Source organism: Myotis myotis, unplaced genomic scaffold, assembly GCF_014108235.1.
Source record: "Myotis myotis isolate mMyoMyo1 unplaced genomic scaffold, mMyoMyo1.p scaffold_m19_p_12, whole genome shotgun sequence".
Lineage (NCBI taxonomy): Eukaryota > Metazoa > Chordata > Mammalia > Chiroptera > Vespertilionidae > Myotis > Myotis myotis.
The window spans coordinates 31,862,848-31,889,805 of NW_023416316.1; the positions used below are offsets into that span (position 1 = coordinate 31,862,848).

The following is a 26,958-nucleotide window of genomic DNA, read 5'->3' on the forward strand; positions in this document are numbered from 1 at the left end:
CATAAATAAGAGGAACAACAAATTGGTATTTTTCCTCACTATAAATAATGAAATATAAACATGGAAGGTTTCAAAACATTTTTAGCTTAGCTTTGACAATTACCAAAATAACAACAGAAATCGGGTTGCACCAAGGTTTTACAGCAGGGGTGGAAAACCTTTTTTCTGCCAAGGGTCATTTGGATATAATATCATTCAGAGGCCATACAAAATTATCAACTTAAAAATTAGCTTGCTATATTTGGTCAAACAGTTACTTAATTCACCCCTAATGCCTTGGCAGGGCCAGACCAAATGATTTCACAGGCCATATAAGGCCATGGCTGGACATTTCCCACTCATTTTATAGGAATAAACAATTTGAAACCTTTACCTATTCACATTATAGTTTGCCTTTACAATGAGACCATAATGGAAAATATTTTCATTGTGTTGAATGATCCAGTTATTCCTAAATCTTTAATCACTGATACCTCTGGTATACACAGAGACTGAATCTTTTAGGAAAAAGTGAACTATAACAGTTTTTCTCAATCATTTCAGTGGTTTGTTTTCCAGTGTCTTAGGTTAATACTCAAAATGAATTACGGTTCCACAAACATGACAGGTTTTGATTTGCTTTAAGATTGCTGCTGCTACTGCTGAAGCGGCCTATATTTTATTTTTTTAATCCTCACTGGAGAACAGGCTTAGAGGAAGGGAGAGAACTATCGGTGGATCAAACCCATAACCCAGGTATGTGCCCTTCCCAAATCGAACCCACAACCTTTTGTTGCATGGATGAAATTCAACCAGGCCTATACTTGAAATTTTAGTTTCAGATCAATGAAAAGTTCATAAGGTTGGTTTGGTTTTTTAAATGTTTAGTGCCATTGAAATTTTGGAAAGGGATTTAATCTTGATGGCTAAATTAAACTAATCTTTTTTTTTTTTTTTTTAATATATTTTATTGATTTTTTACAGAGAGGAAGGGAGAGAGATAGAGAGTCAGAAACATCGATGAGAGAGAAACATCGATCAGCTGCCTCCTGCACATCTCCCACTGGGAATGTGCCCGCAACCAAGGTACATGCCCTTGACCGGAATCGAACCTGGGACCTTTCAGTCCGCAGGCCGACGCTCTATCCACTGAGCCAAACCGGTTTCGGCGTAAACTAATCTTAAATACTATGTTTACATCTGTTTATTGTCAATGTTTGCCCCTTGCTGGCAAGTTTGAAGTGAAATTGACCCAATTTCTTGATGGTGACACTGAACTTGTACAAAACAATATCACAGTGTTTCTCAAACTGTTAATAGGACCATCTTCAACAATGCTGGTTAAACATGAAAATGGCCCACACTTCAGTTCTAGCAAATCAGTCACTATAAAGAGACATCAAGAATCTGCGCATTTGACATACAGATGGTCAATAGGCATGAAAAAATACTCAAAGTCACCTATGATCAGATGCAAATAAAAACAATATATCACCCCACACTTGTCAAAATGGCAACTATCAAATCAAGTTCTGGAGAGGATATGGAGAAAGGGGAATCCTAGTACACCGTTGATGAGAATGCAGATTGGTGCAGCCACTGGAAAACAGTATGGAGTTTCCTCAAAAAATTGAAAATGACCCGGCCAGTTGAGCTCCGATCTATGGACCAGGAGGTCACAGTTTGATTCCCAGTCAAGGCATATGCCTGAGTTGTGGGCTCAGTCCCACAACTGGGCAGCTGATCAGTGATTCTCTCCCATCATTTGATGTTTGACCCATCCTCTCTCAAATCAATATAAAAGATATCCTTTTGAGTTAAAAATGGAACTGATCCCACTTCTAGGAATATAGCCTAAGAATCCCAAAACACTAATCAGAACATATGCACCCCAATATTCATAGCAGTGTTATTTACAGTAGCCAAGGTCTGGAAACAGTGCAAGTGCCCATCAATAGATGAATGGATAAAAACTGACACATTTACACCATGGAATACTATGCAGCAGTAAAGAAGGGTTTCCTTGCCCTGGCGGGTTTGGCTCAGTGAATAGAGGGCATTGGTCTGCAGACCAAAGGGTCCTGGGTTCAATTACAGTCAAGAGAATGCACCTTAGTTGCAGACTCCTCCCAGGCCCGGGCCCTGGTCAGGGCGTGTGCAGGAGGCAACCAATTGTGTGTCTGTCACGTCGATGTTTCTCTCCCTCTTCCATTTTCTTTAGAAACCAATGAAAAACTATCCTTGGGTGAGGATGAAAAAAAAAAAAAGAAGGATCTCATATCCTTTAAGAAAGTATGGAGGGGCCTGGAGAGTATTATGCTAAGCGAAATAAGCCAGTTAGAGAACGACAAATATCACATGATCTCACTTATATATGGAATATAAAGAACAAAATAGGACCAGAAGCATGGATAAATGAAAGACTGACATCTCAAAGGGGACGTGGGGGTGAGAAAGATGGGATGAGATGAAAAAACAAAAAACATGCATATATGCATAATCTGTGGTCACTGACAATAATATGGTGAAGGCCTCCGGGGACAGGGTGTAGGACGGTAAAGTGGAGCAGGAATGAGGGACATCTGTAATAGAGCCAACAATAAAAATAAAAAGAACCTGCACATTTAACAATGCCTGGGGTTAAAGTTTAAATTGTAAAAAGGTCTTTTTATCACCTCCACCTTTCCAAGACCTTCCAAAGTCTGGGTGCAAAGGGCTTAAGTATTTTGATAATGGGATGAAAGGGCCTTTGTCTGCAACTATGTAATATGTAGTAAGAACCATAAGTATATTTCCATATCTTTTCATTAATTCATACGAATGTATTTAGTTCCTGAAGTGTGTACAGGGACAGTAGGCCCTAAGAGTGCAGTGGTTAGCAAAAATAGTCTATTTGAAAAGACAATCCAATAATTATAGCAAATTGATAATGAGGAAAAAGAAACTGCTTAGGACTGTAAGATGTGTGTACATGTGTACATTCACAATCATGTTATGTTGCTTCAAACAACTTTGTACAGTGTTAAAACTGGTAAAGTCCCAGTGTGTTGATACAAAATTCTGCCCTCTGTTCTTAGCAGATGAAAAAGACATCAGAGTTTGTATGCACAGATGGACATCATTTGCCCAAGGCAGGCTTTAGCACTTTCTTTTCTGACCTGAGGAAAAGGAGAGAAGGGACTGCCTGGAAAATTAAAGTCAAGGTAGTTATACTACACATTTGTCCATATTTAAAACGGGAAGCTAATTTGCTGAACTGGGTGGTTGAATGTACAAAATGCAAATGTTGTGTGGGGTTGGGTTCCCCTGTTTGCCAACTGGCATTAGCAACCGAGTTGGGGTAAATTGAAATACCAGCTCTCTTATCCTATGACCTGAAATCTTTCTAGCCTCCACCTCATTCTTTGTCCAGAACTCATAAGGATTTCCTATCCTCTCAACAGTCCCACCCCATTTCTCCCTGATTCCCCACACTCAGACCTGTAACTCCCAGACCTATATTTCTTTTGAGAGAAACAAAAGGCATTGTCACCAAAACATCACACCTTTCAAAATCCTATCAAATATTATCCCCTTTTGGTCATTCTATCCCTCTTTCCCCTTTTCTTCCTGAAGTCTACCATTAAGGGACAAGCTTCATGGAAGGGAAGAGCCAGTCCATCTAGAACAAAAAAGTCTCTAGGGTAGGGATGGGAAAGCATATGACAGCTGCTTATCAGATCAAAAGAGGGAGAAGTCATTTTGATAGTAAGGAGAGAGATTGGCAGGAACAATAGAGTAAAAGGTGTCAGCTTGATCCCTCATAAACCCTAGGGTTCAGCCTGATGCAGGGCAAGTGGGGGATGATTAGTGAGAGCAGCAACTCCAGATAGCTGATCCTTTCCAAAATGACAGTAGTGGGGGCTCCTGGATTCCACAGGGGTTAATTCAGGTTAACCTTGACCAGGTGGTGAGTGTTTAGGAGTTCTAGACTAAAGGGCCAACCGGAGAGCTTTCTTTATACTGTTATTCTCATAAAGAGATAAAAGCGGTGCCCTAGCCAGTTTGGCTCAGTGAACAGAGCATGTGCCTGTGGACTAAAGGGTCCCAGGTTCGATTCCAGTGAAGGGGGCTGGATCCTTAGTAGGGTTCGTGCAGGAGGCAGCCAGTCAATGATTCTCTCATCATTGATGTTTCTATTTCCCTCGTCCTCTCCCTTCCACTCTGAAATCAATAAAGATATATAAAAAAAACAAATAAAATCTCTCTTTTTAAAAAAGTGGCCATACCTATTTATATTTCTTATTGAAAGCAAGGAACCTAGTTCTCAAATAACTGCACTAGCCCTGGAGTGCCTACCTCTAGATTTACTAAATGAGAAAAACAATCCCTTTTGTTTAGTCATGATAGTCTGGTCTTCTGTTGTGTGAAGTACAATCCTACCCAGATATTTGATTGTCTGCCTTTCTCACTACATCATGTCAAATACCATGTCTATATTCGCTACCTGTGTAAGGTAGAAAATTCAACTCAAAACTGCTTTAAGCTATATGGAAGTTTATGAACTCACATAACTGGAGATCCAAAAGTAGGACAGAACTAAGAGTTGACGTGATCCCATTATCCCAGTTCCATTTCTCTGCTATTCTTTTTTTTTAATATATCTTTATTGATTTAAGAGAGGAAGGGAGAAGGAAAGAAAGAAACATCAATGAAAAGAGAGAATCTTCGATTGGCTGCCTCCTGCACACACCCCCACTGGGATTGAGCCTGTAACCTGGGCAAGTGCCCTTGACCGGAATCGAACCCGGGACCCTTGAGTCCACAGGCCAACACTCTATCCACTGAGCCAAACCAGCTAGGGCTCTCTGCTATATTTTTTACCTCCCCTGTGTATTGACTTCATATATTCAGGTTGCCATCATAAGCACTGTAGGAATTTCATGACATATGTCACAGCTCAACATGCCTAGTGGGAGCGTGGATCACTTCTGGAAGTTCCCCTGGAAAAGTTTTCCTGAAAGTATCCTGAAAACCTATCCTTAAAACTCATTGAGGTGCAGTGGGGTACATGCATGATCCTAATCCAGTCCCTGGCAAGAGGGTGCTACTATCCTTAGAACAGTCCAGACCACCCCTGGAAACCAGGAGGCTGAGCTACACCAACTGTGGGTAGGAGGGAAGGATTCCCGAATAACAGCAGGGTTCTGTTAGAAAGGGAGAAGGGAAAGGATGCTGAGTATGTAAACAGCTCACTTTTTGTATTCCCAACATCTTGTAGACAAGCTTAAAAGCCAAAACAGAACACCCACACAGTTTATGCTTTATCTCAACAATAAGTTTCTTGAGTGAAGTATGCTTTACTCTTATTTATACTAGAGTTTTAACTCAATCCTGAACATATTAGGAATTCAAATTGTTGATTTTTTAAAATCAGTAAGTCTGTGAGAGAAAATGGCTTAAATTATTTAGCTTCCTAGATTTTTTTGCACATTGCTAGATTTTCTTGCTAATCAACTTCTTTGACTCCCAAAACTTAGAACTGCTTGGGTACACAGGAAAAATTCCAAGCCCACAGATGTACATTTATTCAACAACTATAATGATGTACTAGTGACTTTTTCTGGAACAGTAAATCAGTGAAGTCACTAAAGTTCCTTTTTCTTGCCAAAATGAAGAAACCGGGGAGATGAGGTTCTGCTTCCCTAGAGGCAGTTGTCTAACTTACAAGTTCCAAATCATCCAAAAATTCCGGGGTTCTTTACTGTCAGTAACTAGAGATGACTACTGATTTTTTTTTTTTAATATATATACATATTTTATTGATTTTTTTACAGAGAGGAAGGGAGAGGGATAGAGAGTTAGAAACACCGATGAGAGAGAAACATTGATCAGCCGCCTCCTGCACATCTCCCACTGGGGATGTGCCTGCAACCAAGGTACATGCCCTTGACCAGAATATTGTCCATGGTGGCTTATCTCAGGAGAAAAAAGAGTATGCCTCTATACTAACTTTTCATCACCAGACAAATGTGGATCATCACGAAATTGACTTTTATACCTCTCTCCTCATCCTAAAAGGTATTGTTTAAAAAGTTTGGGGCCGTAAGGTAATACTGATTTCCTCTGTCTCTGTAGGCCCATTGATAAAGTCATTACTTGACAGTACCAGTTCACATGGATTGATAAGTTTGGTTTGCAGAAAGTGCCCTTGGCTTGGGGATCAGTGACCAAGGATTCAACTCGCAGCTTCTTGCAAAACGCGGATTATGGATCATTTTGCCACGACCAACACTAAATGAGATTCAGTATTTAAGCACAATTCCAGGTAACTTCATGATTTAATACACTTGCTTCTTCATTCACTTCTCCAAACGTTCCAACTGATTATTCGGCTTCCAAATGGGCCGGGAATTTAGGAAAAGAAAGAAGAGGCATGGATAGGGATGGGGAACCCTCGACCCGGGTCGCAGCCTGGGCGTGGCTCGGCCCTGCGCTCCAAGAGCGAAGGCCGTGTACTCGGTGCGGCCCCAGGCTCCGGATGCGGGGCGTCCAGCCCAGACCTCGTCCTCGGGGGGAGGAGAGGCGGAAGCCAAGGGGCGGAAATGCAGTCCATCCACTGGAGTCGCGGCTGTGGCCCTGGAAGCCAACCTCAGACCCGCCGGCCGCAGGGAGGCCGGGAGGGGGGACCTCGGACAAAATGGCGCAGCCGCACGGCGCAGGGTGGGCGACTCGGGCCGGCGCGCGCTAGGGGCCGTCCGGGCGTGTTTCCGGACCAGCAGAGTCGGAAACGGACTCCGGGCGCGCGCCCCGGAGAGAGTAGGCGGGGCCGCTTTCCCGGAAGTGCGGCTGCGTGGCAGGGAGCCCGGCCCTGCATCTCCGTAGGTGCGCCGCGGAGGGAGCGCGTAGAGCGGAGAACCGGCTCCTGCGGAGATCTCGGTCCTCGGTGCCGCTGTGTGTGTGCGTGAGTGTGAGTGTGTGGGTGAGTGTGCAGGGGGCGGCACCCAGGCAGGGCAGGGGTCCCGCTGAGTGTGTGAGTGTGAGTGTGCAGGGGCGGGACCCAGGCAGGGCAGGGGTCCCGCTGTGTGTGTGCGTGAGTGTGAGTGTGTGGGTGAGTGTGCAGGGGGCGGCACCCAGGCAGGGCAGGGGTCCCGCTGAGTGTGTGAGTGTGAGTGTGCAGGGGCGGGACCCAGGCAGGGCAGGGGGTCCCGCTGTGTGTGTGCGTGAGTGTGAGTGTGTGGGTGAGTGTGCAGGGGGCGGCACCCAGGCAGGGCAGGGGTCCCGCTGAGTGTGTGAGTGTGAGTGTGCAGGGGCGGGACCCAGGCAGGGCAGGGGTCCCGCTGAGTGTGTGAGTGTGAGTGTGAGTGTGCAGGGGCGGGACCTCAGGCAGGGCTGCGGTCCCGCCGCGGGTGGGGAGGGAGACTCGCAGAGGAAAGAGAGTTTGGCTGTCGTTCCCGAGTCCCAAAGGGAGGGGCGGGATGGACGAGCCCCTACCTCCCCGGGAGTCCGCCAAGTTCATTGCTGAGAACAGCCGAGACGTGTCCATCGACGGCGGAGGCGTGCGGAGGGTGGCGGAGCTGCTGCTCGCCAAGGCCGCGGGCCCCGAGCTGCGCCTGGGCGGCTGGAAGGCCCTTCATGAGCTGAACCCCAAGGCGGCCGACGAGGCCGCGGTCAACTGGGTGTTCGTGGCAGACACACTCAACTTCTCCTTCTGGTCGGAGCATGAGGAGCACAAATGTCTGGTGGGCTACCGGGGCAGGACGTACAGTGGGTACTGGTCCCTGTGCGCCGCCATCAACAGAGCCCTGGACGAAGGTGGGTGCCCTTCGGGCCGTCAGACCCGCAGCCTTTGAGGCGTCAGCTTCCCGGGAGGTCCCGAGGAGCGGGGTGGGAGATGGAGTCATGTGCTAATAAGGCGAACCTGCAGTTCCTCATCGCCAGCCCCGCAGCTTACAGTAAAAGTATGCTAAGAGGCCGGCGTTATACATCCTTACTCAGTGGGAGCTGATCCTGGTATCAGTGTCGCAGCTAAGCACAAAAGCCAGTCTGATGCAATCTTAAGAACAAAGGGGACAGATAGAGAACACGTTTTACGCAGCCAAAATACACCTGATGTAATTTTACAGTTGTTAGAAGTGGATGAAACAGTACAGATGAATCCATAGAAAATGAGGCACCTGGTCTGGTTTTCTATTACTCATCCACTTTTAGTTCATTCCTGCAACACTCATTTAGTTTCATATTAACTATGTTGTAAAAGAAAGGGGTCTGATAAATATAAAAATATGACATGGTTCCTATGCGTTTCCTTTTCTCCCCAAGGGATACCAATAACTAGTGCTTCGTACTATGCCACAGTGTCCCTGGATCAGGTTCGGCATATCCTCCGTTCTGACACGGATGTGCCCATGCCTTTGATCGAAGAGAGGCATCGGATTCTCAATGAAACCGGGAAAATCTTGCTTGAGAAATTTGAAGGCTCCTTCCTTAACTGTGTCCGAAAAAGTGAAAAAAGTGCACAGAAGTTAATGCATCTGGTAGTTGAAAACTTTCCCTCTTACAGAGATGTGACTGAGTTTGAGGTGAGTTGCTTTCGTTGGGGATTTTAGAAATCTTGATTATCTTTTCATTGTCAAGTCTGTTAGTTTCTGGAACTCCTTTTTGAGAATAAAAACTTAAATTTTGAAGTTTGTTCTTGTAGACAAGGAATATAACAAATTAAGTAGTGTTTCAAAGACATTACTTCTCTAGTGATTTCTAATCAGTATATTCCCATAATTCTTTTGTCCTTTTTTTTGTTGTCCTTTTTATTTTTTGGTTGTCCTTTTAAAATGTTTCAAACCTAAATACAACACTGAACCTTGAACATGATGTTGTCAGTTAGGGGTAAAGAGGCCTTTTAATACTTCAAAAAATCTACTTTCATTAGATGGAAATCAGAATGTATACTAAATTTTCTCTATTTAAGTATATTTAAATAGTTATTTTATTAAATTCTCTACTTATTTAATTAAATACATTTAAATAATTGTGTTATTTAATATTTTTTAAATAATTCTCTATTAAAAAGCATTTTTTGCAGAGTTCTGATATATATAATGTGTTTTCCTTTACATGGACAGAATACTTTGACAGTATTATTGCTTTATGGTACAAAATAATTTAAAGAGATTTACTTTTAAAATGGTGAGCATTTTGTATACCGTTCCAGGTATGTAAAAATTTAGAATCTTATCACTGTATATTTTAACTGACAAGAATTGAAAGCAACTTCAGCAGATTCACATAATATAAATCTGTTGATTTATTGCCTAAGTTAATGAATACTTAAGTCAAATGTTCAAGCTACCCTTTTGTAGTCACATTTCAGCAACTAAAATTACCAATAATATTGCTTATTAAATTGCTCTTTAGAGCCTAAGGACATGGGGCATATTGTCCCCTTTGCAGCAGGAACCAGTTGAAAAAGAAAGTTTAACTAGTTTATCTTAGGTTATTTAGATAATAGTTAGCTATAAAGTGAGAGGAGGCCTGATTGTGTATGTAAAAATTCTTTTATTTGCAAATGACAGAAACAAAACTTGAAAAATGTATCAAAAAGAAGAATTTTTGGAAGGTATTTCGGAAAGGCACATCCGGGATCAATCAAGGGCTTAGTGCCGACAGGATTCAGTTTCTCCTTTTAGCTTCTGTTGACTCCATTTTTCTCTTCCTGTTGACCAGCTTTTTCCATGGAGGTCCATGAACTTTGCATCTTATTGCTTCAGCACGGGGGGGACTTTATCAGTTCCAGTTCTAAAACTTATGTGCAAGGACTGATTGAACTGGCAGGGATTGTGACCGTTTGGATGTGGCTTTCAGGGTGTGTGGATGGGCAGAGACAGTTCTTAGAAAAGAGTCCATAGGTTAGCTTACTGTTGAACTTCATTCTGTTTTAACTAACCATTTTGCTAATGCAGAGGTTACTTTGAGATTTGTCTTCAAAGTACATCATTTCAGCCTTGTTTTTCAAGAAATGGATCCAGTTCCTGGGTCCATTTGAATATAAAGGGGGGCAAAAGTAGGTTTATAGTTGTGAGTACACGAAACACAGAGTTTATTCTTGTATTATTGCTTATTAATTAATGTATTATTTTCCAAACAAACAACTATAAACCTACTTTTGCCTCATCCTATATTTGTAGAGAATTTTTTTGAGTTAAATTATAACCCACTATCTTATAATGCTGAGTTAATTTTTTTCTTCCATGTATAAATATAATTGGTAGTTTACTTTTGTTACATATTAACTTTGACCATTTCCAAAAGTGACAGACAAATTCTAGCTGTTGGTCAATTATGTCTTTATCTGTGAATAAGTTAATCATAGTATCTGAAAGGAAACAGGCAAAAATGAACGTTGTGATTCTCTTCCAAGGTGAGTTTAGGGATGATTATTTTCTTCTTTATACCTTTCTATATTTATACAATTAATGTGAATTATGTTACAATTAGAAAAACATATATAAACTCTCTAAAGAGTTACTATCTAGCTATTAAAAATAATAAGTAGGTCGATTATAGTGACACAGAAATATGTACATGAAGTAATGCTATTGAAAAAGAACACTAAATAGTATCATGATTATATAAGTTGTATTTTATGTGCCTTGAAAAATATAGGAAGTTAATTTGGAGTGATAGAGGTAATTTAATATTTATTACCCCCCACCCTTTTTTTTTTATATAAAAGATCTATTACCAACAGAGTAAGATTATTCTTCCCTTGAAAAATATTTTCAACATGTCTTTTTTTTTTTTTTTTTTAATAGCATTTCATAAAGCTTTGAGATACTCAGGTAACATTTATATTCTCTTCACTCCTCAGGGGAAAAGAATTTCTTTTTACAAACGGGCCCAAATCCTTGTGGCAGATACGTGGAGTGTGTTAGAAGGAGAAGGAGACGGCTGCTTTAAGGACATCTCCAGCATTACCATGTTTGCTGACTATAGACTACCTCAGGTACTTGCTCACCTGGGAGCCCTGAAATACTCTGAAGGACTACTGGAGAAGCTTCTCAAAGGTTTGTCAGCTTAATTAAGACACTCTTTGTTATACTGTGAATTATTATTGAGTCTCTAGTTTCTTTCACAAAAGGTCTCCTTTCCTTAGAAAAAAGAAATACTTATTGTTAAAAATATACGTAAAGAAAAAATGCAAGGGCAATTAAAATATGGAGAAAATTGCTTTTTGTTGTTATACTATGGAATATGGATATTGTGGGAAATTGCGCTATTCAAGATACCATTTTAGAGCATCATAATAGAGTGAAATCTAAATTTCTATTACATGAAGGTGTGCAACACTAAGACAGTTCATCAAGTGTAGTATTTGAAGAGTATTAAGCCAGAGAGCACACTACAACGTGAAATAAAATAGGGGATGAGAGGTAATATGAAGTGGATTTTTAGTTTGGAGGCGTCAGGGTCTGCCACTGGGTTATCTTGCACAAGTCACTCAGTTTTCTTTCTTTTTAAATTTTTATTTGTATGAATTTATTTGTTCACTTGAGCCAAACTGGTGACATGCCAGGAAGCAAGATTTCAAATGCTCCAGTCACTCACTTTTCTAGGTTTGTTTATTTACCATTATTGGATTTGATTATTGATTCTCAAGAGTGGAAGCCTTATTATAATATAAGAGTACAAATAATTGTGTTTGTGAGAAAATTAGCTTTTTGTTTCTTAAACATTCCTTTGTGTAAGGAAAATAATTATATTGTAAAATTTTAATGTTAATTTCTCTTTTGGGTGCTGTATTTTCAGCTACTTTTTTTCTTTATTTTTAAAAGAAAGTCATTTTTATGTTGCATAATTTTCTCTTGTGAAGTAGATTTTAATCACTCAAGAATAATACCGAATATAAAGGCACCATTATTCCTGTGGTTGCTTCTTCCAGGCTTCAATGCTGCCTTGGGCAATCCACTTTGTCTCTCTGTTTCCTCATTTGAAAAATAACAAGCCATTTTATGTCATAATGCTCATGTCCCGGGTCATTATTGGATACCTTTAAAAGGGACAACTGTTAGCAGTCAGGGCTTCCTTTGCATACAGACATAGTCAGCTGATCTTTTTTTTGGCCAATGTATATGCCGTTCATTCCTATCTCTAAACATTTTCTTGCCTGGTTTTCCTCACCCAAATTCAAATTTTCTTTTTTCAGTTAAAATCCTACACATCCACAAAGGCTTAGCTCCAGTGCTACCTCTTCCACATAGCTTTTCCTGACTCTTCATGATTTGTCCATCTCCTTCTCTTGAATTTTTATAGCATCCAATTGTCTCTGCTACTGTGAAAAAAACGCCGGTTAGAAGGGATCCATCCAATATAGTTGGACAGAGTTGTCTGAACTTTCCCCTGTCATCCTCATCGTCTCCAGATGCTCTTTTCCAGATGTGCATCTGCAGCTGTTACTGCCTTCATTTTGTCCAGCTCCTAAAAGAAGACTGCTATCCTTACCAGTTTGGTATAGGGTGAACAAATATCTTTGCCCCTAGTTTGTTTAAACAAAGTTGGATTTTTTCCCCTGAAAAGTACTTTATTAGCAAACTAGAGGAGAAACAGAAACTATAAATGTAAAGGTATATGTACTGAAAAAAAAATATCTTAAGTGAAATCTAAAATCAGGTTGCTTGATTAGATGAGGTAGAAATTTCCTTAACTGACCTCTAATGAGTCTGCCTCCAAACTTGAGGATGTGCTGCACTTTAAATTTCTTTTACTCTCCTCTTTTCAGGATATCTCCAGGACAGTCCTTGGAAAGCCTACCCAGATTTTTGTTTATTTTATCTTTAACCCATCTCTTCACCAAAGGCATATATATATATATATATATATATATATATATATATATATATATATATATGTTTAGCTAATTATAAAGACTGACAATGCAATTTGGCTAGATTTAGATTCTTCACTGTGATTCTAGGGTTGAGTTTTAGGCCTAATATGTTGGCTACGTTGCCTTCCCTGACTCTATATGTTTGTCATTCCTCTCAAATGGTTTCACTTTTTTCTCTTTCAAAAATCCATGTCCTTTCCCACTGTATTAGTCTCATAAGGCTGACATGCAAAATTACCACAAACTGGATGCCTTAAAACCACAGAAATTTATTCTCTCACAGCTGTGGAAGTTAAGTCTGAATCCCTCTGAAGGGTCTCAGGAAGAATCCTTCCTTACCTCTTTCTAGCTTTTGGTGGCTCCCAATAAGTCTTTGCACTTTTTGGCTTGTAGCTACATCACTTCAAGTATGGCCTTCCCTGGGTGTCTCCTCTCTTTGTATCTGCTCCTTTTCTTACAAGGACACCAGTCATGGCATATGAGACCCACCCTAATCCTGTGTAACCTCATCTTAATATGATTACATCTGCAAAGAGCCTATTTATAGATAAGACCACATTCACAGGTACCAAGAGTTTGACTTGACTGGTCTCTTTTTGGAGAACACAGTACAACCTACAGTTACTTATTGGGGGATAACAAAATATGCTAAAATTTAGTGACTTAAAACAAGACACTTATCATCTTACGGTTTCTGTGGGTCAGGAGTCTGGGTGCTGCTTAACTGGATGTCTGTGGGTCAAGGTGGCAGTCAAGCTGTCAGCTGTGGTAGTGGACTCATCGAATGACTCTTCTTGGGTGGTGGTAGCTGCCTCCAAAATCACTGTTGTGGTTGATTTGAGAATTCTGGCAAGTTGATAGTCAAGTTTGGGAGAATTGATAAACAAGAGAATGAAGAGGAAGGGGTGGATTTGTATGCTGGCACCTGGAGCAAAATAAGGAAATGGAGGGGCTCAGCTAGTGTCTGTTCTTCCACTGGTTCTTCCCCAGTCACCAGTGCCTAAGCCCTTGGGAGAGATGGGTAGATGGGACATAAGTAACATTCCTTAAGATCCCAGGTGACAGAGTGGAACCTAGTGGGGCTGGGGCATTTTTCCTAAGTCTCATTGGATCATTGTGCTCATCAGGTACTGTGAAGATCTGTGTAAGAGGCCTATAGATGTGTTCAGCCTGAAGAGTGTGTTTTTTTTAAAATATATTTTATTGATTTTTTACAGAGAGGAAGGGAGAGAGATAGTTAGAAACATCGATGAGAGAGAAACATCGATCAGCTGCCTGCTGCACATCTCCTACTGGGGATGTGCCTGCAACTCAGGTACATGCCCTTGACCGGAATCGAACCTGGGACCCTTCAGTCCGCAGGCCGACGCTCTATCCACTGAGCCAAACCGGTTTCGGCTGAAGAGTGTTTTAAGCAATTTTTATTAGTTATCAACACTTGACAGGAGATTTCATATGAAAATCAAACCTCTGACTCTTATAATATTTCTTTTAGTAAATATTTATTGGGCGCCGAAACCGGTTTGGCTCAGTGGATAGAGCGTCAGCCTGCGGACTGAAAGGTCCCAGGTTCGATTCCGGTCAAGGGCATGTACCTAGGTTGCGGGCACATCCCCGGTGGGGGATGTGCAGGAGGCGGCTGATCGATGTTTCTCTCTCATTGATGTTTCTGACTCTCTATCTCTCTCCCTTCCTCTCTGTAAAAATCAATAAAATATATTTAAAAAATATATATGTTTATTGGGGGCTAGTATGTGCAAGTTGCCATGCTAGGTCCTAGGAATATTGAGACAAACAAGCCAGACATCATCCATATCCTTGTGGAACTTAACTTGCAATTTTGAATTAATGCCTGAGTTTAGAAATAGTTTAAATTACCAAAAATAAATAAAGTCAGAGGTTTACAGTTTTAAAACTGTGTTTTGTTCTATAGTACTGTTCTGAGTAGATTTCATATCATTGACTGTTGGTGCTTCTTGCTGTTTTTCCCCTTGCAGGAGAAATGCTCTCGTATGGGAGTAAGCAAGAAGTAGAAATCAGAGGGTGCTCACTTTGGTGTGTTGAGCTGATCCGGGATTGTCTTCTGGACCTTATTGAAAAAAAGGGTGAAAAAACGAGTGAAGAGATCAATTCCATTCTTCTGGATTATTACTTATGGGACTATGCCCGTGATCACAGGGATGATATGAAAGGAATTCCATTTCATCGAACACGTTGCATATATTACTGACCCAAAGCGTAAATTGACCCAAAGAAAACTGCTTGCATTTTTATATCACATAATTGTTTATACAATTTCACTTTGATGTTAAGAGAAAGTGGTAGGATTACAGCAACAAGAACACTGATTACCCAGTCTCACTTTAAAAATTTTCTCCTGACATATCACTCTGTATTCCCAAAGTTATCCTTTTTCTGCTTATTTAGTTTGACACTATTTTTCCTTTTTGTGGACACATGACAGAAATAGTGAAGGAACTTTAATGCTTTAAATCTCAGATTTCTTAAAATTAATCATGTCTTATAATTAATCTTCAGTGACAGTATTTCATCTATTTAGTTGGTATCTTTTCACAATGTATAATTTTCTGTATACCTTAATCATGAGATATGAGACAGGGGTGGGTGAGGTCTTTGCTATATAATTGCTGCTACTCTTATAAAATCTTGACAGCTTGTTTTAAACTTTTTATTGGTAATGACAGTGGGATTTTTTACATAATGATTTCAATTCAAGATATCTGTCTGTCCAGTTTTATTTTTCTTTCAGAGTATGTAACTACATTGAAATTGAATAAAGATTTTAAAAACTTTTCTTAAACCCAAAATGTATTCTTTCATTCAAATAGAATTGACCAGATAAATTTTAAAAGGTTTACAATGAATTTGATTATTTGCTTTATATTTCAGAACTCTCATTATCTGCCACTCACTTACTCCCCACTTTCACCCCCACCTTCTTTCTAATCTTGATTTTTGTTATTAACTACCCTCCCAGCTCCCTGTGACTGTGTGACTCAAAAAGGTGTTCTTTCCCCAAGCACTTTCCTACCATCTGCTGGAAACTTGTCATAATAACTACAAATATGGAAATCATGCTTGAGTTTCCCACTTGCCGGCCTGACCTGCAGAGTTTAGACTGAAGACTGTAACATCTACTCTTATCTGAATTTCCAGTTTGCTGGCCTGCCCTTCAGATTTTGGACTTGCCAGCTCCCATAATCATGTGAGTTAATTCCTTAAAATAAGTTTCTCTGACTCTCTTTAAATGGATAGATAGATAGATAGATAGATAGATAGATAGATAGATAGACAGACCTATGTCTATCATTATCTCTCTCCATATTCCATTGGTTCTGTTTCTCTGGAGAACCCTAATACAGGTATAGATAAATAATATGGCAAAATAACTCAGGGATATTGACTATAAAATAAAAAACTAATAAATGGCCCTAGCCGGTTTGGCTCAGTGGATAGAGCACTGGCCTGCGGACTAAAGGGTCCCAGGTTCCATTCCGGTCAAGGGCACATGCTGGGTTGCAGGCTCGATTTGCCCCTGCCCCCCTAGTAGGGGACATGCAGGAGACAGCCAATCAATGATTCTCTCTCGTCATTGGTATTTCTATCTCTCCCTCTCTGCAATCAATGAAAAAATACATTTTAAAAACACACACACACACAAATAATAAATGTATGGTGCAACTAAATCACTTGCAAGATTCCTTTCAGATATAAAATTTACTGACTAAAGCAATTGGAAATTTGAAGAAATATATTATTGTGGCGTTCATCTAAGTTTCTCTTCTCATGCACTACATTCCTTCTTTTCTGTTTTTATTTCTTTGGGTTAGGATATTTTTGTTTTTGTTTTTGCACGTAGTTGGTTCTCTTTATAGACTCTGGTTGTAGGAACAGGGAGAATATTTTAGTTTTTAGTGGGAAAAAAAAACTGGAATGAAATTAGCTTATTGAAAAAGGACATGTAATGATAAAAAAAAAAAAAAAAAGGGTAACTCCAGGGAAAGAGCTGGCCTTAGCCATGCCCAGACACCATACCTTATATTTCTTTTGCTCTGTTTGAAGAGGTAACTAATAGGTAATGAATCCAGACAACAGAATGCAATTTTTTTTGCCAATAGCTCAAGCAAGAATCGGATTTTGCTGATGAGCCTGGCTTGAGTCTCAGGTGCCCCATGCACCTCCGCACCTGCCACTCTGGCCTTTGCTATGGCCTGGGGCAAAGGCCACATACTTGGCTGGCCTATGAAGTGGAGCAGGGGCAGTTTTTGAAGAAATAGAGGAGATTTGCTCATAGAAAAGAAGGGATGACCGGCAGCCCAAACAACCTTGTCTTCTATACCTTTGTATGTTCAGAATATTTTGGCAGGTGGGGATCATTTCAAGGTGGGAACTGCTGAAGAAGAGCTAGGAAAAACGTAAGGCTACAGTCTGAGTTTGTCCAATGAAAGAACTAATTCAATTTAAGGAAAGAACTAATCAATTTTCTGTGGGGGGGGAAACGTAGTAACTCTCTCTCTTCTTTTACCATTCCTATTTTGACATTCTCAGGGTTGGTTGCAGGAATGGAATTCAATTATTAAGGCTCAATAACTTTGATGATGCCCGAGTTAAAATGAAAAAAAACAATAGGTCAAATGGTATTTAATAAGTCTAGATATACTTACTTTGAGGAATGAAAATAGTAGTATTTGGAAAGCAAAAATCTATGAGTTCATCTCCAAGAAAAGAAACTCTATTGGTTGATCAATTCATTATTCTCAAAATCAATAACTAAAAGGGGGAAAAATCAAGTATGTATCCTGCTATTTCTATACTAACTGTATTTCAGGATAATCTGATGGAGGGAAAGCTCTTTTCTATAGAATAATTTCAGCTAATAAATGTAAAAAGGAATATTGGAATTAGAAAATAACCATTTTGGAATGCCTAATGAATTAATAGATCTGGAAAATGACCGGATTTATTGACCAATGGCTGTTAAAACTATTAAGTAAAATGTTGATGGGAACTTTTTTAATGGATGGATTAGGCTGAATGTACCTGAACTCACCAATAATCTAAACATCACCAAAAGTGGGATATGCAGACATTTTGTGCCTGCTGGTGTGTTGCAATAGGAAGTACACAACCCCATTTATGAATTATTCTTGGCAGAGAAATTGAATCCGAATCTAATCAAGAGTTGACCTAACTAATTTACAGAAGATGTAGGGAATAGAGAAACAAGTTAAAAGACAACAGAAAGCTGTAGTCACCACATGGATGAACCTTTAGGACATTGTGCTAAATGAAATAAGCCAGTCACAAAAGGACAAATACTGTATCATTCCCTATATGAAATACCTAGAGTAATCAAATCCCTAGAGATAAAACTACAATGGTGGTTGTCAGGGACGGGGGGGTGGGGTGGGGGATGGGGGGATGGGGAATTGTTTAACTTAAGGGTATAGAGTTTCAGGTTTTCAAGATAAAGAGTTCTGGAGATCGGTTGCATAACAATGAGAATGCACTTAACAGTACTGAACTGCATGATTAAAAATGGTTAAAATGGGGGTGGGGGGGAGGGGCTGGGGAGAGGTCAATGGGGGAAAAAGGAGACATGTAATACTTTAAATAATAAAGAATTTTTAAAAATGGTTAAGATGGTAAATTTTATGTAATGTGTATTTTACCACAATTTTCATAAAGGTGGAGGGTAACTGTTATTGCTTAAAAGAAGAATTAAGGGGCATATCCAACAAATATTACATATGGACCATGTTTGGATCTCAATTTGAGCAAATAAACTGAGAGGAAGGGAAGGGAAGGAAAGGGAAGAAAGAGGTAGGCATTGTGTAGAAAGTTAAAGACAAAAAAAAAAAAGCCAAGATGGCGGCATAGGTTAACGCCGGAGATTGCTGCCTCGAACAACCACTTCAAAAAACAACTAAAAGATGGAACGGACATCATCCAGAACCACAGGAAGGCTGGCTGAGTGGAAATTCTACAACTAGGAGGAAAGAGAATATACCCAGACTCAGAGGAGGCGCAGTGCTGAAGTGAAATACTCAGGTGCGGAGTGCACGCCTAGCGGGCTGACGGCAAAGGGCGCGGTTGTTGTTTTCAATCTGGAGGGAGTTTCAGACTCTGAGCTCCAGATCTGGGCGAGTCTCTAGGGACCCAGACTCAAACGGGAGAAGCGGGACTGTCTGGCTTCGATCGGAACTCGAAGGCAGCTTTCTCTCCGAGGTTTGCAGCGGTTGCTGGGACTCTGTGAGGCAGAGCCCCTAGGGACGGAACTGAGAGCAGCCATAACTGCTCGCTCCGGCCCGCCCTGTAGATCCCAGGAGACCCGCCCCGCCCAAGCCCTGCGCAGAGCCATTTGCCGGATAGCCTCAGGCAAACGCTAGATTAGCACCGCCCTAGAGATCCAGCACAGAAGCTCTCCCACTGCAGACACAGCGGACTCTCATAGGCAGTTAGCCTGGAGGTCAAATCACCCCCGGTATTGCTGACAACAATCAAGGCTTAACTACAACAAGACTGCGCAGAAAGACCACTAGGGGGTGCACCAAGAAAGCATAAAAAATGCGGAGACAAAGAAACAGGACAAAACTGTCAATGGAGGATATTGAGTTCAGAACCACATTTTTTTTTTTAAATATATTTTATTGATTTTTTTACAGAGAGGAAGGGAGAGAGAGATAGTCAGAAACATTGACGAGAGAGAAACATCGATCAGCTGCCTCCCGCACATCTCCCACTGGGGATATGCCCGCAACCCAGGTACACGCCCTTGACCGGAATCGAACCCGGGACCCTTCAGTCCACAAGCCGATGCTCCATCCACTGAGCCAAACCGGTTTCGGCAGAACCACACTTTTAAGGTCTCTTAAGAACTGTCTAGAAGCCGCCGATAAATGTAGTGAGATCCTCAAGAAATCTAATGAGACCCTCAATGTTATGATAAAGAACCAACTAGAAATTAAGCATACACGGACTGAAATAACAAATACTATACAGACTCCCAACAGCAGACCAGAGGAGCGCAAGAATCAAGGCAAAGATTTGAAATGCAAGAAGCAAAAAACATCCAACTGGAAAAGCAAAATGAAAAAAGAATCCGAAAATATGAAGATAGTGTAAGGAGCCTCTGGGACAGCTTCAAGCGTACCAACATCAGAATTATAGGGGTGCCAGAAGATGAGAGAGAGCAAGATATTGAAAACCTATTTGAAGAAATAATGACAGAAAACTTCCCCCACCTGGTGAAAGAAATAGACTTACAGGTCCAGGAAGCACAGAGAACCCCAAACAAAAGGAATCCAAAGAGGACCACACCAAGACACATCATAATTAAAATGCCAAGAGCAAAAGACAAAGAGAGAATCTTAAAAGCAGCAAGAGAAAGAAACTCAGTTACCTACAAGGGAATACCCATACGACTGTCAGCTGATTTCTCAACAGAAACTTTGCAGGCCAGAAGGGAGTGGCAAGAAATATTCAAAGTGATGAATACCAAGAACCTACAACCAAGATTACTTTATCCAGCAAAGCTATCATTCAGAACTGAAGGTCAGATAAAGAGCCTCACAGATAAGGAAAAGCTAAAGGAGTTCATCACCACCAAACCAGTATTATATGAAATGCTGAAAGGTATCCTTTAAGAAGAGGAAGAAGAAGAAAAAGGTAAAGATACAAATTATGAACAACAAACATGCATCTATCAACAAGAGAATCTAAGAATCAAGTGAATAAATAATCTGGTGATCATAATAGAATCAGGGACATAGAAAGGGAATGGACTGACTATTCTTGGTGGGGAAAGGGGTGTGGGAGATGCGGGAAGAGACTGGACAAAAATCGTGCACCTATGGATGAGGACAGTGGATGGGAAGTGAGGGTGGAGGGTGAGGCGGGAACTGGGAGCAGGGGAGTTATGGGGGGGAAAAAAGAGGAACAAATGTAATAATCTGAACAATAAAGATCTAATTAAAAAAAATTTTAAAAAAGGGTGTGGCTATAGAGAAAACAATGTTAAAGGAAATGCAAATTCCTTTAATTTGGAATATTTTCATAAATCACAGAAAGTACCAGCCTGATAGCCTGCTTCCCAGTGTTTCTCAGAAAACAGAATGCAAACCAAAGGGGCTGTTTTTTTTGTTTTGTTTTGAATCCTCACCCAAGGATATTTTTCCATTGATTTTACAGAGTGGAAGAGAGAGGGAAAGACAGAAACACCGATGTGAGAGAAACACATCGACTGGTTGCCTCCTGCACGTGCCCTGACCAGGCCTGGGCTGGGGAGGAGCCTGCAACCAACACAGTGCCTTTGACCGGAATCGAGCCCGGGACCCTTTAGTCTGCAGGCCAGCACTCTATCCAGAGCCAAACGGGCTAGGGCAAAGGGATGTTTTGTTTAGACTGATTGTAAAACCAGAAAAAAGAAATCTGACACTTTTGAATCTATCACACAAAATCAAATACAGAAGAAATGAAAACTTTAAAGTTATCTGGATATATAGAAAGTCCAAGTGTTTTGACAAGTATAACTGGTTTTATGTTGGTGAAGTTGGTTATTTTTTTCTAAGCTGCTTCTTTATGATGTAGACTAATTGTTCCAATTGTTCTGTAATCTAAGAAGGAGCTACGTTTACAACAGTTGTAAACAATACTCTATTAGGCCATCTACACTAATAAAAGAGAAGTATGTAAATTGGTCATCACTCCGCTACAACCACCAGCCAATCAGGATGAGCATGCAAATTAACCCAAAAAAGATGGCAGGTTAATTTGCATAAACAGGCATGGAGCGAAGACTAAAGGCTCCGGCCCGAGTGAAGACTGAAGACCGAAGAGGCGTGGCTTCTCTGCTGCGGCCGGACCAAAGGCCTGGGTTTCGGAGGAAAACCGGTGCCGGCAGCCAGGGGAAGGAAGGCCTATTGCGTGAATCTTCGTGCAATGGGCCTCTAGTAATATTATAACTTATTAACTCATGTCTTTCAAATTAAAATTTTGGTAGGTTTAGATGCTCAGTTTAAAATGACTTTTAAAAGATGGGCAGTGGGGTGTGACCTGATCTATAAAACTATCAGTAAGCAAAGAAGTGACTGAATACACACTGCAGGTATGTTTTTATTTATTTTTTGTTTCCTGTTTTTAAATGTTTCATAAACATTTATTGAATCTATGCAATGAGCTTAATATTTACTATATATTAAATACTGATGGTTCAACAGTGGGGTCATAAAACTAAATAATAGTCCAGCTGGTGTGGCTCAGTGGTTGAATATCAACCCATGCACCAAGAGGCCACTGGTTCTATTCCAGATCAGGGCACATGCCCAGGTTTCAGGATTGATCCCCAACAGGGGGCACACAGGAGGCAGCCCATTGATGTTGATGCATTGATGTTTCTACCTCTTCCTCTCCCTCTCTCTCTCTAAAATAAATAAAAGCATATTTAAAAAAGGAACTGCCAGACTATTAAAAAAATAATATATGGTCTCTGCTGATACTGAAGAATAAAATGTGAGATAAGAAATAGCAGGAATAAGTCTAGAAACCTAGGCAAAAATAGAATCTGGAAGGCCTTGTATGCCATGTCAGAAGATTGGACTTTATCATAAAGAGCCATTGAAGTTCTTATTTTTTAAAGTTGTCCTTTATGTTTACAAAAACAATGTACTTATAAATTTTAAAAAATTAAATGCAATCCCATTTTTAAAACTCTCAATGGAACTTTCTTCTGAAAATTGTCAAACTGATTCAAAAGTTCTTTAGGAAAACAAATGTCAAGAATAGCTAAGAAAACTTAGAACAACATGGAAGTGCTTGGCCCTATTATATAGCAAAATATACAAGAAAGTTATAGTAATTAAAGCAGCATGTTATTGGTACAGGAATATATTAATTGATGCAACAGAATAGGGGTCTCCTTTAAATAAACTAATGAATATATAGGAGTATGTTCTATTTCATAGATTCTAAAACATAACTTTTCACATTTCATTTCAAGTCACATGAATATATATATATATATATATATATATATATATATATATATATACACTAGAGGGTGCACAAAAATTTATGCACTTGGGGGAAGGGGGGGGTCCCTCAGCCTGGCCTGTGCCCTCTCACAGTCTGGGACCCCTCGGGAGATAACGACCTGCTGGCTTAGGCCTGCTCCCGGGTGGCAGAGGGCAGGCCCAATCCCTAGGTGCAGCCCCTGGTTGGACTCAGAGCAGGGTTGATTGGGGAGTTGGGGCGCCGCCCCTGTCATGCACAGAGCAGGGTGGATCGGGAGGTTGCGATGCCACCCTCAGTCATGCTCAGGGTAGGGCTGATTGGGTGGTTGGGGCACCGCCCCCTGTCATACTCAAGGCAGGGTCGATGGGCAGGTTGCGGTGCCACCCCCTGTCACATACAGAGCAGGGCCAATCAGGGGGTTGGGGCGCTGCCCCCTGTCACTCACAGAGCAGGGCCCATCAGGGGGGTTGGGGCTCCGTACCCTGTCACGCACAGAGCAGGGTCAATCAGGGGGTTGGGGAGCTCCCCCCTGTCACGCACAGAGCAGGGCCAATCAGGGGGTTGGGGAGCTCCCCCCTGTCACGCACAGAGCAGGGTCAATCAGGGGGTTGGGGAGCTCCCCCCTGTCACGCACAGAGCAGGGCCAATCAGGGGGTTGGGGAGCTCCCCCCTGTCACGCACAGAGCAGGGCCAATCAGGGGGTTGGGGAGCTCCCCCCTGTCACGCACAGAGCAGGGCCAATCAGGGGGTTGGGGAGCTCCCCTCTGTCACTCACAGAGTAGGGCCGATAGGGGAGTTGGGGCACTGCCCCCTGTCACACACAGAGCAGGGTGGAGCAGGGGGTTGGGGCGCCACACCCTGTCACACTCAGGGCAGGGCCAATGGAGAGGTTATGGCTCTACCCCGTCACACACAGAGCAGGACCCGTGGGGGGGCGGTTGGGGCGTCGCCCTCTATCACCCACAGAGCAGGGCCGATCAGGGGGTTGGGGTGCCGCCACTGTCACACTCAGGGCAGGGCCGATGGGGAGGTTATGGCTCTACCCCGTCACACACAGAGCAGGGTCCGTGAGGGGGCGCGGGGGGTGGGGTTGGGGCGCCGCACCCTGTCACTCACAGAGCAGGGGGTTGGGGCGCCGCACCCTATCACACACAGAGCCACAGAGCAATCAGGGTGTTGGGGAGCTCCCCCCTATCAGGCACAGAGCAGGGCTGATCAGGATGTTGGGGCGCCTTCCCCTGTCATGAACAGAGCAGGGCCAATAGGGAGGTTGTGGCCCTGCCCCCTGTCACACACAGAGCCGCAGGGCAATCAGGGGTTTAGGCACTGCCCCCTGTCATGCTGATCCCGGTGCCAGGAGGCCTCGCGGCTCCGCTGATCCCGGTGCTGGGAGGCATATTACCCTTTTACTATATAAGATAGAGGCCTGGTACATGGGTGGGGGCCGGCTGGTTTGCCCTGCAGGGTGTGCTGGATCAGGGTGGGGGTCCCCACTAGGGTGCCTGGCCAGCCTGGATGAGGGGATGATGGCTGTTTGCAGTTGGTCACACACCCTTCAGGGTGGGGGTCCCCACTGGGTTGCCTGGCCAGTCTGGGTGAGGGGCTGAGGGCTGTTTTCAGGCTGGTGGGTGACTGAAGTTCCCAACCGCTCCTTTTTTTCTTTTTCTTTTTTATTCTGGGCCAGCTTTAGCTCTGAGGCTCCAGCTCTTAGGCCCCCACTGCTGAAAGCAGGTTTCTGGCCTTTGTTTACCTTCTGTATTTGAAACAATGTTGCGATCCTGCTGGCTGAAGCCTGGCAGACTAAAGCAGGTTTCTGGGGTTTTGTTTAGCTTCTATATTTGTAACATAGTTGCTTAGAGTTGCAGCTCAGAGGCCGGCAGCGGCAGGCAGGGAACGTTGGAGTCCTCCGTCACTGAAGCAAGCAAGCCTCATGTTCGCTTTAAGCTGCCTGGTTGCCGGCCGCCGTCTTGGCTGGCAGTAATTTGCATATTGCCCTGATTAGCCAATGGGAAGGGTAGCAGTCGTACGCTAATTACCATGTTTCTTTTTTATTAGATAGGATATATATATATATATATATATATATATATATATATATATATTTTTTTTTTTTTCTTCTTTCTTTTTTCTTTTTAAATCCTCCCCCCAAGGATATTTTTCCATTGATTTTTAGGGAGAGTGGAAGAGAGAGGGAAAGACAGAGAGAAACACTGATGTGAGAGAAACACATCAACTGGTTGCCTCCTGCATGAGCTCCAACCAGGGCCCGGGCCAGGAAGGAGCCTGCAACCATGGTACATGCCCTTGACCAGAATCAAACCTGGGACCCTTCAGTCCTCAGCCTGACACTCTATCCACTGAGCCAAACTGGCTAGGGCTAATTATAAACTTTTCAAACAAGTCATTTTTTTCTTAAATAATTCAGAATTGGTTCTGTTCCTTGGAACCAATACCTTAGTTGATTCAATTTGTAAAATGACCTTTAATTGAAACCTATATAATTTTATTAACCAACTAGAGTCCTGACTCACGAAATTCATGCAGGGTGGAGAGTCCCTCAACCTAGCCTGTGCCCTCCCGCAATCCAGGACCCCTGGGGGGATGTCTGACTGCCATTTAGATCAGGCCTAAACCAGCAGTCAGACATCCCTCTCACAATCCGGGACCCCTCACTCCTAACTGCCTGCCTGCTCGCTCCTTACCACCTGCCTGCTCCTTACCCCCCTCCTGCTCCTCGCTGCTTACCACTTGGCTCGCAGCTCCTTAGTGCTGCCCCAGAGGTGGGAGAGGCTCCTGCCACCGCAGTTGTACTCGCCAGCCTGGTTTTTGGCAGAGCGGTGCTCCCACTGTGGGAATGCACTGACCAACTGGGGGCAGCTCCTGCGTTAAACGTCTGTCCCCTGGTGGTCAGTGCGTGCCATAGCGACTGGTTGTTCTGGTCATCCTGCCATAAGCATCACTGGGCTTTTGTTATATAGGATGTCACCCAAATAAAAATTTTTAAAAATGAACTTTGATTTAGTGTTGATGAGTGTTATAATTTTGTTGAATAGTTTTACTACCTTGTGGTTGTTTTTTTTTTATTGATTGGTTTTTAGAGGGGGGGGGAGAGAGAGAAACATTGATTTGTTGTTTCACTTATTTATGCATTAGTTGATTCTTGTAGGTGCTCTGACTGGAGATTAAACTTTCAAACTTAATGTATTGGGACGACACTCTAACAGAGTTATCTGGCCAGGGCCCTGTCTTATGTTTTTTATATGTGTATTTGAGGAAATTATCATAATTCTAGCCACCTAGTAACTTTTAAATAGTTACTGTTCTGTGTGTTTTACAATTATTTTCTCCTTTTAAACTTCAAAACAACCTTATGAAGTAGAGATGATTTTTATCCCAGTTCTTCAGGTAAGAAAACTATACACTATTTGCATCCTTAATTTGTAAGTATTTTCTTGTACCAAATTTCTGTAAACATGAATTTCAATGAGGACATAATATTCTTATAAATGTACTATTGTTAATTTATCAATCCCTTTCATTGAACGTATATGTAACTTCCAAGTTTTTGCTATTATAAATAATACCATAATGGACATATTTGTACATGATTATCAATATCTCTATTTTTTTGGGAGAGATGACAAGAGGTTGGATTATGTGTAAAAGTATCTGTCTCACTTGCCGATATTACATTACAATAAGTTGTTGACAACTTAATAGGTGAAAATGGTTGTTTATCATTTTCATTTGCATTGTTTATCAGTGGAGTAAAACATTGATGCAAGCCAGACTTTGGCTTTCTTCTAATTCTAGAGGCCTTTTAGGTCCACGTGGTCAAGCTTTGGTTTTATTCATCATGGGACTAGACTCCGGGACTGGCATATCTTTAAGTTCCTGCTAACAATCCTCCGCCACAAATGTTTTGGTTAGCCTTCCTAGGAATTCGCAAATCTAAATTGTTACTGTTGTTCATTGAAGCTTTTGTCCTATCAACTTGCTGTCATGTCATACAACTTTTGGTGGGGTGGGGCGGGGCGGGGCTTGACGGGGAGGGGCGGGGCCCAAGGCGCAGCGTGACGCCCGGC

General features: G+C 42.0%; 1 protein-coding gene across 4 annotated transcripts; it reads left to right on the plus strand.

Moving 5' to 3' along the window:
• The first annotated feature begins 3,053 nt into the window (after window positions 1-3,053).
• On the plus strand, window positions 3,054-15,662 carry CUNH9orf64 (chromosome unknown C9orf64 homolog). Of its 4 annotated transcripts, XM_036330701.1 has the most exons (5): window positions 3,054-3,182; window positions 6,097-6,286; window positions 8,281-8,540; window positions 10,826-11,021; window positions 14,839-15,662. In XM_036330701.1, exons 3-5 carry the CDS (start codon window positions 8,367-8,369, stop codon window positions 15,069-15,071), a joined length of 603 nt encoding a protein of 200 aa, XP_036186594.1. In that variant the 5' UTR covers window positions 3,054-3,182; window positions 6,097-6,286; window positions 8,281-8,366; the 3' UTR covers window positions 15,072-15,662. The 4 variants fall into 4 exon arrangements, with proteins under 4 accessions (XP_036186594.1, XP_036186593.1, XP_036186592.1 ...); XM_036330700.1 differs by lacking the exons at window positions 3,054-3,182; window positions 6,097-6,286; window positions 14,839-15,662 and adding exons at window positions 7,218-7,773; window positions 12,268-14,096; XM_036330699.1 differs by lacking the exons at window positions 3,054-3,182; window positions 6,097-6,286 and adding an exon at window positions 7,219-7,773 and having other exon boundaries at window positions 8,317-8,540.
• Window positions 15,663-26,958: the final 11,296 nt, after the last annotated feature.

Bases quoted from the DNA above. Each gene is read 5' to 3' on its own strand.
- CUNH9orf64 (XM_036330698.1), top strand. From the start codon at position 7,437: ATGGACGAGCCCCTACCTCCCCGGGAGTCCGCCAAGTTCATTGCTGAG. The intron at 8,541-10,825 runs GTGAGTTGCTTT...TTCACTCCTCAG, and splicing joins GAGATGTGACTGAGTTTGAG to GGGAAAAGAATTTCTTTTTA. The intron at 11,022-14,838 runs GTTTGTCAGCTT...TTCCCCTTGCAG, and splicing joins ACTGGAGAAGCTTCTCAAAG to GAGAAATGCTCTCGTATGGG.